Below are 11,617 nucleotides of genomic sequence, written 5' to 3'. Positions count from 1 at the left end.
TAAAATCTTACCATTGTCTGGTAATATAATATGTAAGTACTATTATGAAGCACTCTATATTATTCTAAGTATCAATCCAGTTTTGTTCATCGCAACCACTGAATATGTAGTACATGGATTGGAGGTTCACCTTTCTATAGGTCGGGTTTATTTAGGTGGGGTTGGACTATCAACTGTCCAATGAAAGGTGTCTACTAAATTGTTCATCAATGTAGTAGCACCAATCGACGTTGTATTTTATGAATTATGATGATAGATTTTGTTAATCTTATTTTTTCGTGATCATTGAAATAGTCTGGTTGTTGAATGATTTAAGAAATTACATGCCAAAAAAGAAAGGTGTACTAAAAACGGACCTGGAAACTGAGCATACAGACAATTCGTTCCTACATGACTATGTGGATGAGTATTTCACAACTTTTGAATTTCAGTAATTGTCTATGTATACTCTAGAAGACCTGTTGATCATATGGCTAAGAATTCCCTAAATTTTGAAGAAATTTAAGTAATTTTCTATGTATTCTTTAGAAGACCAAAACTTGAAGACGAACTTCACAACTTGACATTTTTCACTTATGTACATTCTATACACATTATAGTGCCATCAACATACATTCTAAACTGGATATTATTATAGTCCCATCAAAAAATTTCATGCTTAACTGGTAGAGTAACTGGTAAAATTCCACCTTCCACTTCAACTCCTTCAAATCTGGGAAAGTGATTCTTAAGATTTTGGAATTGGTAGAATAAAAGGGTTGGGGAAGCTTGAATCATTTGTTGGAAAAACGTTCAAATTAATAATCATAATTAACAAAATATAAACAACAAATTTGGAGAAAGAGCTCTTTTAATTAGTGCATGCACACAGTCATTTTATAAAATACTTGTCCATTGACAGGGGTTACTTCAATACATATAATTAAAAGATTACATACAAGCATTAAATTAATTCATAATAATTTAAAAAATTAGAGTGGTATATGAGAAAGAGCTCAAAACTGACAATATTAACTAATGATATATTACCGTCTTATCTTATTCATAATGGGTGGCGAAAAAAATTTCAGGATGTCATTAATAGACGGAGTTATAGAACATAAAGAAAACTAGGTTAGGGGTGGCCATTTAAATATCAAACAATTAGGAATTAATTTGTTAGGCAAGTTTAGCTACATAATTTTAATAACCTTATACTTGTGGGAAACGAATACAAGCTTATAATAACACACAAATCTTGAAAGAAAATAGACCAGTGCAAATAGGAAACGTGAAGCTAAAAAAAAAACAGTAATTCCTTATTTTCGGGGAAAGGACTGTAGGGAGACTGACATACCCATAATTTCAGCTGGAACAAGTTGCTTAATTGATGGACTAGCTTACAAAATGGCGCCAAAATAGCACTCTTCTACGCGGGAGTTGTTCTGACTCTAACTTACCCTCACATATATGGAGTTATTACAAACTTGGATCAGGATTCCTTCTCTACATGCCATTAATTATACAATCCAATGAGAGGCTAATGTCTTGCGGTCCTATGCAATAAAGTTGTATACTGAACTAGAAAATGGAAAAGAACACTAGAACTATAAAACAACTATAAATAAGCTAGGTGTCTCACTCCACTTTCACCTACACCGACAATCATCTTCCTTAAACACACAAACCATTTCCCTTTCATACAAAAATGTCTAACCTGTCACGAGTCCTTTTTCCCCATGAACCTGCTAAGCAAGAGTCTTCTGATTTAGAGGATGCTCTGCCTAATGAGTATCCAACTCTCGACCCCCCATATAGAACTTATGAGAGCTCCCCATCCCCCATAACTCCAGCTTCGTGTGTCATTAAAATAGAATATGATTCACCCGCATCTGAATCCAATGTGAAAAAGGAACCAAACTCACCCACCTTATCTGGAGGTAGGAAGTCCTGAAAGGGGAAATCTCCATGTAATGCCCTGCTAACTAGGGTCTATCACCAAGTGTGTTTAAAACCAGTGTTGGACTTGCTAAACAAGTCATTTGGACTAAACGTGTGATTAAGCCACTAAAGGTTTAGGTATTAAAACTCTTGGTCAACTCATAAGCATTTCCATTAAGTTAAAAGCATGTTGTTTACACAGGATCCCAAAAACATCAGTTTAAAAGTTGGTTACAACACTCAAGTTACATAATGAGTCGACCTAGGCAGCAAAAGCTGGGTTTAACCCTAGTTCCCTTGAGCATCTCGGCTGTGGTGGTCGAGCGGACTACATATGTACATGTCACTGCTTTTTCCCTCTGACTCATGGCTGGTTAAGCTTTTATTTACCTTTACCTGCACCACAAAGTACCTATGAGCCAAAAGACTCAGCAAGAAAACATATTGAACAATTCACAATGTAGTATAACTATCAAACGGTAATAACTGAAACTGGTGCATTCATTGTACAAGTTGGCAACCATGGGGTTACGCAAGCGCATGTCGCACTTCCTTTCAATGTGTTGGCATCCGAGCCAGTTAAGTGCATGTTGCACTCCTAGGGTGGCCCAACCATGGTGGCCTACACTCCACGTGCACAATGCCAATCTCAGCTTATAAACTGAGTCCTTTAAGTCCTTGACTTATAAGTTAAGCCTCACATGCCTCTGACTTGTAAGTCGAAGCTTAAGGGACTAATAAGTCGATCCCCATTTAACATCCTAATAACCCTCTGGTTTATAAACCAAGCTTCCCAGTCACAACAGACAACCACATATCTCATATAGCATCCATATCAATAATTACAATGCATTATAATACACTCAAACAGCAGCCATACGTGTAATCATAATTAAGCACACCCTAGTGTACCTGATCAGATATTCTCAAACATAATGATAATCATGTTCATTAACAGGGCCAAAGCCTTAATCATATCTATATTCAGCATTGACTAAGCTCTAGTCACACATTCACATAATGGATGCAGTTTTCTTACCTTCGGTCCGTATGCAAGTTACTAGCGACACCCTTTGAGTACGATCCCTGATTCAAGCCCTTAGCATAAACCTAGTCACAACCATAATGAGGAGTTCCATCAACAATTGGGAAATAAAAGCTTCCAGACCAAACCCTAGCCTCTGGAACATCGAATTCCACTTAACAAGGAAGTATAATCGACCCCGAGCCCAAATGGTTAAGTTCCCTACCTATAAATCCCATTAAGGCCAAATTTCCCCTTAAGGGCCGCGACCCCATAGACCCATGCTGCGGCCCGCCTCCAATTCCAGAGGCTCGGCCTCCTTGATCACTAGACACGCGCCGCGGCCCTGCCCCTGTGGCACTGCGGTGCTCCCTTGCTACCGAGCCCTCCTGGCTTCTATTTTTCTTAAAGGGTCGCGGCTCACCAAGAACAGAGTCGCGGCCCAGCCCCTCGAACCCAGAATTTCTAGGTTTTTCACTTGGCCGAACCCAACTAAAAACCATCCAATTCCATCCCAATCTTCCAACACAATTCCCATTCTTAACATACTTATTTCCAACAACCAAACCTAACTAAAACACTGAATTAAAAACCCATCAACAACCCAAAATTCTTTCCCCAACTATCAAACATGCAAAACTTAAACTTCAATCAATAACCACAGAAATTTCATAATTAAACCTTGAATTAAAGATCTTACCTTTGTTGTATTGACCCTCTTGAGCTAAACCTCTAGTTCCCCAAGTTTAGTTCCTTAATTCCCAAGCCTTGATCTTCAATTTTCCCCAAACTCCTTCCAAAACCTCAAGAGATAGAGAGGAATGAGTGAGCTGCTGAGAGTTGAGTTTCCTAGCACTTCTGAAATGTTCCCAGCCCTCCAAGTCCTGTAATTGGACTAAATTGACTATTTTGCCCCTTACCCTTAGCCTATTCATCAAGTGTTCACAAGGGAAATTTTGTCCTTTGTCTCAAATCCCGCCATCCACAACTTATATCCTATAATTCCCGTTACTTCCAATATTCTCACATGATTACCAATAATTTCCCATTACCCACTAATTCCCGGTAATGTATTAAAAATACCCCCAAGCTCACCCCGAGCCGGGTATAAAATCCCGGTTGTGACTTTTATGCTAACTTGCTCATCGGGATCGCCTCTCGTCAAGTAACCCAAATATATCCTCATAATAATGTGGTCTCAATCACACAGACACATATTTGCATTTATTCCCTGAACGGGTCAAATTACTAAAATACCCTTCTTATAAGAAACGGGCCCACATACACATATTTAACATTTCTAACATGCAAGCTTAATTATACTATAATATAATTCACATAATAACTCAATTATTGCCTCCCGGCCCCCTAATCCAGGCACTAAGCCACATTAGGAAATTTGGGATGTTACACTCCGACCATGTCTCCAAGGAAAGGCAAGTGCAAAAGTTTCCTTGCTAAGGAGGCTGGGAATCTAAAAATCAAATTTCTACGCCGGAATGTTACCACTAAGTCTGTAAAGCTGCAATCCCCTGTTATGGATGTTAGAACGATCAACTATAAGATTCATTAGCTACTGGATCATTCGACAATGATTCACACTAGAATGCAGCATTTGGCTGGAGACATCTTTATTCACGCTGCCCATACCAAAGAACCAAACGAGTTCATGAGTATTGATTGATTGAATCAATATGGACACCAAAAGGAGACTACTAGTAATAGCTAAATAATTTGATGTTGGTTGTTATGATGTCTGGTTTGTTAATATATATGTACTAAGGTGATGTCCTCCTATTATGGTAGAAGTGGACAATTTTCGGTGTAACATGTAGTCATTATGTTGATGAGTGTACCAACTTCTTCTAACTTAATTGATTTCATGTTTATGAACTTATAGGACAGGTTTACTAGTTGGGGTTGGGCTATCTACTCTCCAATGTAGGTTGTGTAGGAGTTATTGAATAGAAATTGACTGGTTGAAGTCCACTTTCGGGTAGCTTTGTGTTAAGGAAAGTTATTACTAATGTCATTATCTCATTTTCATCGAATTGGCCATGTTGTACTGAAAATGATAAGACTATTATTCATATTATAACTCCCCCACCACATACAGATAACTGATTCTGATTATTGTCCAAGTGTTTTGGTAAGTGAAATTATGAACAAGAATCCAATATAATTTATTTTATTTACACTCCATATTGAACTTAAAATAACTTGCATAATTAATGGAAAAAAATTGTCTTGTGAAAGATGAAAAGTTATATGATTACAAAAATCAGAACTAATGCATTTAATCTGGACATAGATAATGTTAAAATTTTGGTTTAAAAAACCATTGCCGATACAAAAATGAAAAGTACGACCAGTTTAGGTAAAGTAGTTAAATGGGGCACACGGTAGAAAGTTAAAACAAGTTCCAAGGCCCATAAAATAACTTTAAATACCCACACAATCACCCCCAGTATGTACTCAAAGCAAGTTAGCAAAAAAAAACTTCCCACTCTTTTCCACCTACCATTGCTACTCTCACAAGATACTACCTTTGTTTGTGAAATCTTCTTCCACTGCATTTGCATTACCCTTTCTTATGAGATAATTCTCTTTCCTTGCAGAAAACGAAAACCCAACATAACAGTTTTATTTTCCAAGATAAATAAATATTGGGTTGAAGCACTATTTTCACACAAAAATTCATCCTCCACCTTGTTATCTTAGGTACAAAATAATTCACACTAAAATTATGAATAGCAGTTTTTTTACCATATAGTTTATACACCGATGTAGAACATATAGATCATGTACTTATTCTCCCTAAATTCATAAATGATTAATATCTATAATTATGCTCAAGGTTCATACTTATTAAATGAATATTTTAGTGCTAAAATGTTCTTACATGGACATGATATCTCTTGAATAAAGAGTTATTTCAGGTGCTTTTGAACTTATAATTGTGAAAAAATCATGGGTGATGTTAGTTTATTTTTAGTTTTTGTAGCTAACCTTGATGCTTTCATGATCTTAATTAAGTGTAATTATTTTTTAGTTTTTAATAGCTATTGGGTTAAAGATCATTATTTCATGGATAAATATTTGCACAAAGGAATGAGCTAACATATGAATCTATTGTGATGAAATTATGCTGTTGATGGCTGAATATTCAGGTTTGCTGCAGCAAACCTGAAGCATTTAGATCAGGCAGATTTTGGGGCACATGGTACGTGTGGCAGTCAATGGGTGAGCTGACATTTTGGCTGAGGTGGCAAGGGCAGAAAGACTATTCAGCATATTGGAGAAAAGGACAAAAATCAGAGGAAATGAGGACTTCATGTTTTGGGAGAAAAAGGGGCATTATGGTACTCTTGGGAAAGGAAGGAGAAAACCTAATATATACACAAAAGAGGGTTTCAGCCGTATAGAGGAGGCAGCAGCCATTTTTGGAAAAGAAAACCAAAAAAAGAAATGAGAAAAACTCAGAATATCAACAAGGAAGAAGGAGGACAAACAAAGAAAGCCCAAACATCATTTTGGATTTGTTCTTTCTTCTTTTCCTAAACTTTATTTTATTAATTTCTTAGTTGGATTCTAAATCTAAATATTATGGGCTGTTTTGATTGTGGATTAATGTTTCTGAACTCAGCCATGAACTAATTTTTAGGTGGCTTGAATTGTTGATGAACCCTATGTTATAGTCTATAAATTTCTTGCACTTTATTTTAGTAAAATCTCATTTGTTCATTCAAGTGTGCTTATATTAATTTCTTGTTGTTGTTTGGCCAGCAATGGCAAGTTATTTAATTATGTTTAATTCTGGAAAGATTAAATGTAATGGGAAGAACTTGGATGACACAAGTCATAATCTAGGTTAGGTTATGTTAGTAAGTAACATAGGGATATGTTATTTGCCTTGTGTAACTTTTGAGAATTAAACTTTGATTTGCATTCTTAAATATGATTTTGCATAGGAAAATGTTTAATTAGGTAGAAGAATTAATTTTATAAAATTTGGGAAAGTTTTATGAGTGTTTAAATGAATTCTTGTTAACCTGGGAGTTTTGCTAAAATATTGTTGCAGCAATCTGTCCGCAAGTTGGTCAGGATGAATAATATAGGGGAATTCAATAATTCAAGTCCATTTTGCAATCCATATATTTCTCTCAATTTTCTTGTTCAGTTCAGTTTTTAATTTCAGTATTTCCATTTTATTTTAATATTTTGCTTAGCCTATAAACAACCCACTTGATTTTTAATTTCTTAAAATTGTTTAGTAATTGTTTTGCTTATTTTTTCTAATTTGCAATCCCTGTGGAGACGATTTACTTATCATTATATTACTTGTGTGATTACGTGCACTTGCATATTTAAAATCAAATATTAAATTTATCACAACAACTTTTTGGCGCCATTGCCGGGGATTGAAATTAGAAATTCTTGTAAAATCAATTACTTGCAATTTATTTTTTTTCTTTGTTGAGCTGACTTTGCTTGCTTGCTCTTGTGTTTTCTCAGGTGATTTACTATATGAACAAGAAAGAAGACATTGAACTAGCTCCTATTGAACCTGAGATCGAAAGAACAATTAGAAGAAGACTAAGGGAACAACGGGCTCAAAACCGCCTTAATATGGCTGAAGAGGTTGAAGGAGTTGAGGGTGCTAATAATGTCACTAACACAATTGCTATGGCTGATGATAGAGAGAGAGTCATAAGGGAGTATGCTGCCCCCATGTTTAATGAGCTTAATCCGGGCATTGTTAGGCCTGAAATTCAAGCACCCCAATTTGAGTTAAAGCCCGTGATGTTCCAAATGTTGCAAACAGTGGGTCAATTTAGTGGGCTGCCTACTGAGGATCCTCACCTTCATCTTCGTTCATTTTTGGAGGTGAGTGATTCTTTCAAGCTATAAGGAGTGACTGATGAGGCCCTAAGGTTGAAATTATTCCCTTTCTCTTTGAGGGATCGAGCTAGATCTTGGCTCAACACCCTTCCTCTCGACTCGGTGACTACATGGAATGAGTTGGATGAAAAATTCTTGATGAAGTACTTTCCCCCTACCAAAAATGCCAAGTTTCGCAATGAAATCATGTCATTTCAGCAGCTGGAAGATGAATCATTCCATGAAGCTTGGGAGAGATTCAAGGAGTTATTGAGAAAGTGCCCACACCATGGGATCCCGCATTGTATACAAATGGAAACTTTTTACAATGGGCTCAATTCTTCCACTCGTATGGTGTTAGATGCTTCAGCCAATGGGGTTATTCTCTCTAAGTCCTATAATGAAGCCTATGAGATTTTGGAGAGGATAGCTAGCAACAATTATCAATGGTCCAATGTTAGAGCCTCAACAAGTCGAATAGTGGCTGGTATACTTGAAGTTGATGCATTGACAACTTTGACCGCTCAAGTTTCTTCAATGAATAACCTTCTCAAGAACATGAGTTTGGGGGGAATGGTACAACCAGCTGCTATGGGACAAGTTGCTGATGTATCTTGTGTTTATTGTGGAGATGGGCATGCATTTGAGAGTTGTCCTTCGAATACCGCTTCAGTTTGTTATGTGGGGAATCAAAATGCCAACCGAAATAACCCATATTCGAACTCTTACAATCCGGGGTGGAGGCAGCATCCAAACTTCTCATGGCGGGGTCAAGGAGCTAGTTCAAGCGGAGCACCAATGCAAAACAAGCCTACATATCCACTGGGGTTTTCTCAACAACAACAAAGAGCTCAACCACCTCCTCGACAAGTGTCTCATTCAAGCTCTTTGGAGAGTTTAATGAAGGAATATATGGCCAAGAATGATGCTATGATTCAGAGTCAAGCGGCATCCTTGAGGAATCTAGAAACTCAATTGGGGCAGCTTGCTAATGAGCTACGGAATAGACCACAAGGCACCTTGCCTAGTGATACAGAAAATCCAAGAAAATATGGCAAGAAGCATTGCAAGTCGGTTACCTTGAGGAGTGGTAAAAATGTGGAATTGACTGAGGATAATTGTACTAGAAACAGCGAGCCCACTTCAATCCAAAGTAATGTGGACAAAGGAGACAAAGCTGTGAAATCAAAAAATTTAAATGCTGATCCTCAAGCAATTGCTGCAGCAATTCCTCCGCAAAATGCTACAGGAAAGCCTATAAGCAAGCCACCTCCACCATTTCCTCAATGCTTTCAAAAGCAGCAACAAGATAGCCAATTCCGGAGATTTTTAGATGTTTTGAAACAACTTCACATCAATATACCATTGGTGGAAGCTTTGGAGCAAATGCCCAACTATGTGAAGTTTTTGAAAGATATTTTAACTAAAAAGAGGAGGCTTGGTGAATTTGAAACAGTGGCGTTGACTGAAGGTTGTAGTGCTATATTGAAGAGTAAAATTCCTCCTAAATTGAAGGATCCGGGCAGCTTCACAATTCCTTGTTCTATTGGTGGTAGAGATGTTGGTAGGGCACTTTGTGACTTGGGAGCTAGTATCAATTTGATGCCCATGTCAATTTTCAAGAAGTTGGGGATTGGAGAAGCAAGACCAGCCACAGTCACTTTGCAATTAGCGGATCGTTCTATGGCACACCCGGAAGGAAAAATTGAAGATGTACTTGTGCAAGTTGATAAATTCATTTTTCCGGCTGATTTCATCATCCTTGATTATGAAGCGGATAGAGATGTTCCTATTATCTTGGGTAGGCCATTTCTAGCTACCGGGAGGACCTTGATTGATGTACAAAAAGGGGAGCTTACTATGAGGGTGAATGACCATCAAGTGACTCTCAACGTGTTCAATGCTATGAAGTTTCCGGATGAGGTTGAGGAATGCTCTAGGCTAAGTGTAATTGAGTCTATTGTCACTGAAAAATTTCATAAGGAAGCTTGTAAAGATGGAGTGGGGGTGAGGTCACTTGAAGAGCTTGAAAACTTAAGTGGAGAGGAAGAAAGCCAAGTTACATGGGTGGAGTCAAAGCAGCCCTTTGCTAAATTTAGGAGGCCTTTTGAATCATTGAACTTGTCAGAAGGGAATTTTAAGCCTCCTAAGCCTTCTATTCAAGAGCCACCAAAATTAGAGTTGAAGCCTTTGCCTAGTCACTTGAAGTATGATTATTTGAGAGATAATGAGACCTTGCCTGTGATTATCTCAGCCATGTTAGGAGCTGAACAATAGAGTTTGTTGCTGGCTGTTTTGAAGAAATACATAAGGGCCATTGGTTGGACTATGGCGGATATCAAGAGGATAAGTCCCTCATTTTGTATGCATAAAATTTAGTTGGAGGATTGCTGTAATAATTCTGTTGACCAGCAGCGAAGGCTTAATCCTATCATGAAGGAAGTGGTTAGAAAAGAGATAATTAAGTGGCTTGATTATGGAATTGTTTACCCAATTTCAGATAGTTCTTGGGTCAGCCCAATTCAGTGTGTTCCTAAAAAAGATGGAGTCACGGTGGTGGCTAATGAAAATAATGAGTTGATTCCCACAAGACAAGTGACAGGGTGGCGTGTTTGTATGGACTATCGAAAGTTGAATAAGACTACTCGTAAAGACCACTTTCTGCTGCCTTTCATTGACCAAATACTTGATCGGTTGGCGGGAAAGGAGTTTTATTGTTTCCTCGATGGATATTTAGGCTATAATTAGATTTCCATCGTGCCAAAAGACCAAGAGAAGACTACCTTTACTTGTCCTTATGGCACCTTTGCCTTTAGAAGGATGCCTTTTGGGCTGTGCAACGCCCCCGCCACTTTCCAACATTGTATGATGGCAATATTTTCAGATATGGTGGAATAGTCTCTTAAAGTCTTCATGGATGATTTTTCAGTATTTGGGGAGTCTTTTGACACTTGTTTGGCTAACTTGGAGCAAGTCTTGGCTAGATGTGAAGAAACAAACTTGGTACTCAATTGGGAAAAATGCCATTTCATGGTTCAAGAAGGCATTGTGTTGGGCCATAGAATTTCTAATAAGGGCATAGAAGTGGATAGAGCAAAGCTGGAAGTCATAGAAAAATTGCCACCACCTACTACAGTCAAGGGGATTAGAAGCTTTTTGAGGCATGTGGGCTTCTATAGGAGGTTTATAAAGGATTTTTCAAAGATTTCTAAGCCCCTTTGTTCCTTACTTGAGCAGAATCAAGCATTTGAGTTCACCAAGGAGTGTCAAGAAGCATTTGTGACTTTAAAAAAGGCTCTTATCACCGCACCTATCATTGTAGCTCCGGATTGGTCTCTCCCCTTTGAATTGATGTGCAATGCTAGTGATTTTGCTGTGGGTGTTGTACTTGGGCAGCAAAAAGAGAAGGTTTTTCATTCCATTTACTATGCAAGCAAGACATTAGTCGATGCCCAATTGAACTATACTACCACCGAGAAAGAGCTTTTGGCGGTGGTGTTTGCTTTTGACAAGTTTAGAGCTTATCTAGTGGGGACTAAAGTGGTGGTTTATACAGACAATTTAGCAACCAAGTATCTAATTGCCAAAAAGGATGCTAAGCCACGACTTATTCGATGGGTGTTGCTCCTTCAAGAATTTGACTTGGAAATTCGGGATAGAAACGGAACGGAGAACCAAGTGGCTGACCACTTATCTAGACTTGAAGCTGGAAGTGAAAAGCGAAATGAAGGGCCTATTAAAGAGACATTCCCCAATGAGCAATTGTTGATTGTGAACCAAACCACTACTCCA

At 37.9% G+C, this 11,617-nt stretch overlaps 1 protein-coding gene and 1 non-coding gene across 2 annotated transcripts; one reads left to right on the top strand and one right to left on the bottom strand.

The window, feature by feature from the left end:
• Positions 1–8,014: 8,014 nt before the first annotated feature.
• LOC133781227 (small nucleolar RNA R71) lies at positions 8,015–8,121 on the bottom strand. The gene has a single exon (XR_009870015.1). It is a non-coding gene; the product is annotated as a small nucleolar RNA R71 (small nucleolar RNA).
• A 616-nt stretch (positions 8,122–8,737) lies between these two features.
• On the top strand, positions 8,738–10,102 carry LOC133779773 (uncharacterized). The gene is made up of 3 exons (XM_062219687.1): positions 8,738–9,160; positions 9,257–9,626; positions 9,708–10,102. Exons 1-3 carry the CDS (start codon positions 8,738–8,740, stop codon positions 10,100–10,102), a joined length of 1,188 nt encoding a protein of 395 aa, XP_062075671.1.
• Positions 10,103–11,617: the final 1,515 nt, after the last annotated feature.

The sequence above is a fragment of the Humulus lupulus genome, chromosome 5, assembly GCF_963169125.1.
Source record: "Humulus lupulus chromosome 5, drHumLupu1.1, whole genome shotgun sequence".
In the NCBI taxonomy this organism is placed as follows: domain Eukaryota; kingdom Viridiplantae; phylum Streptophyta; class Magnoliopsida; order Rosales; family Cannabaceae; genus Humulus; species Humulus lupulus.
The sequence above is the reverse complement of the archived record's forward strand: the minus strand, read 5'-3'. Positions and strand labels throughout refer to the sequence as shown.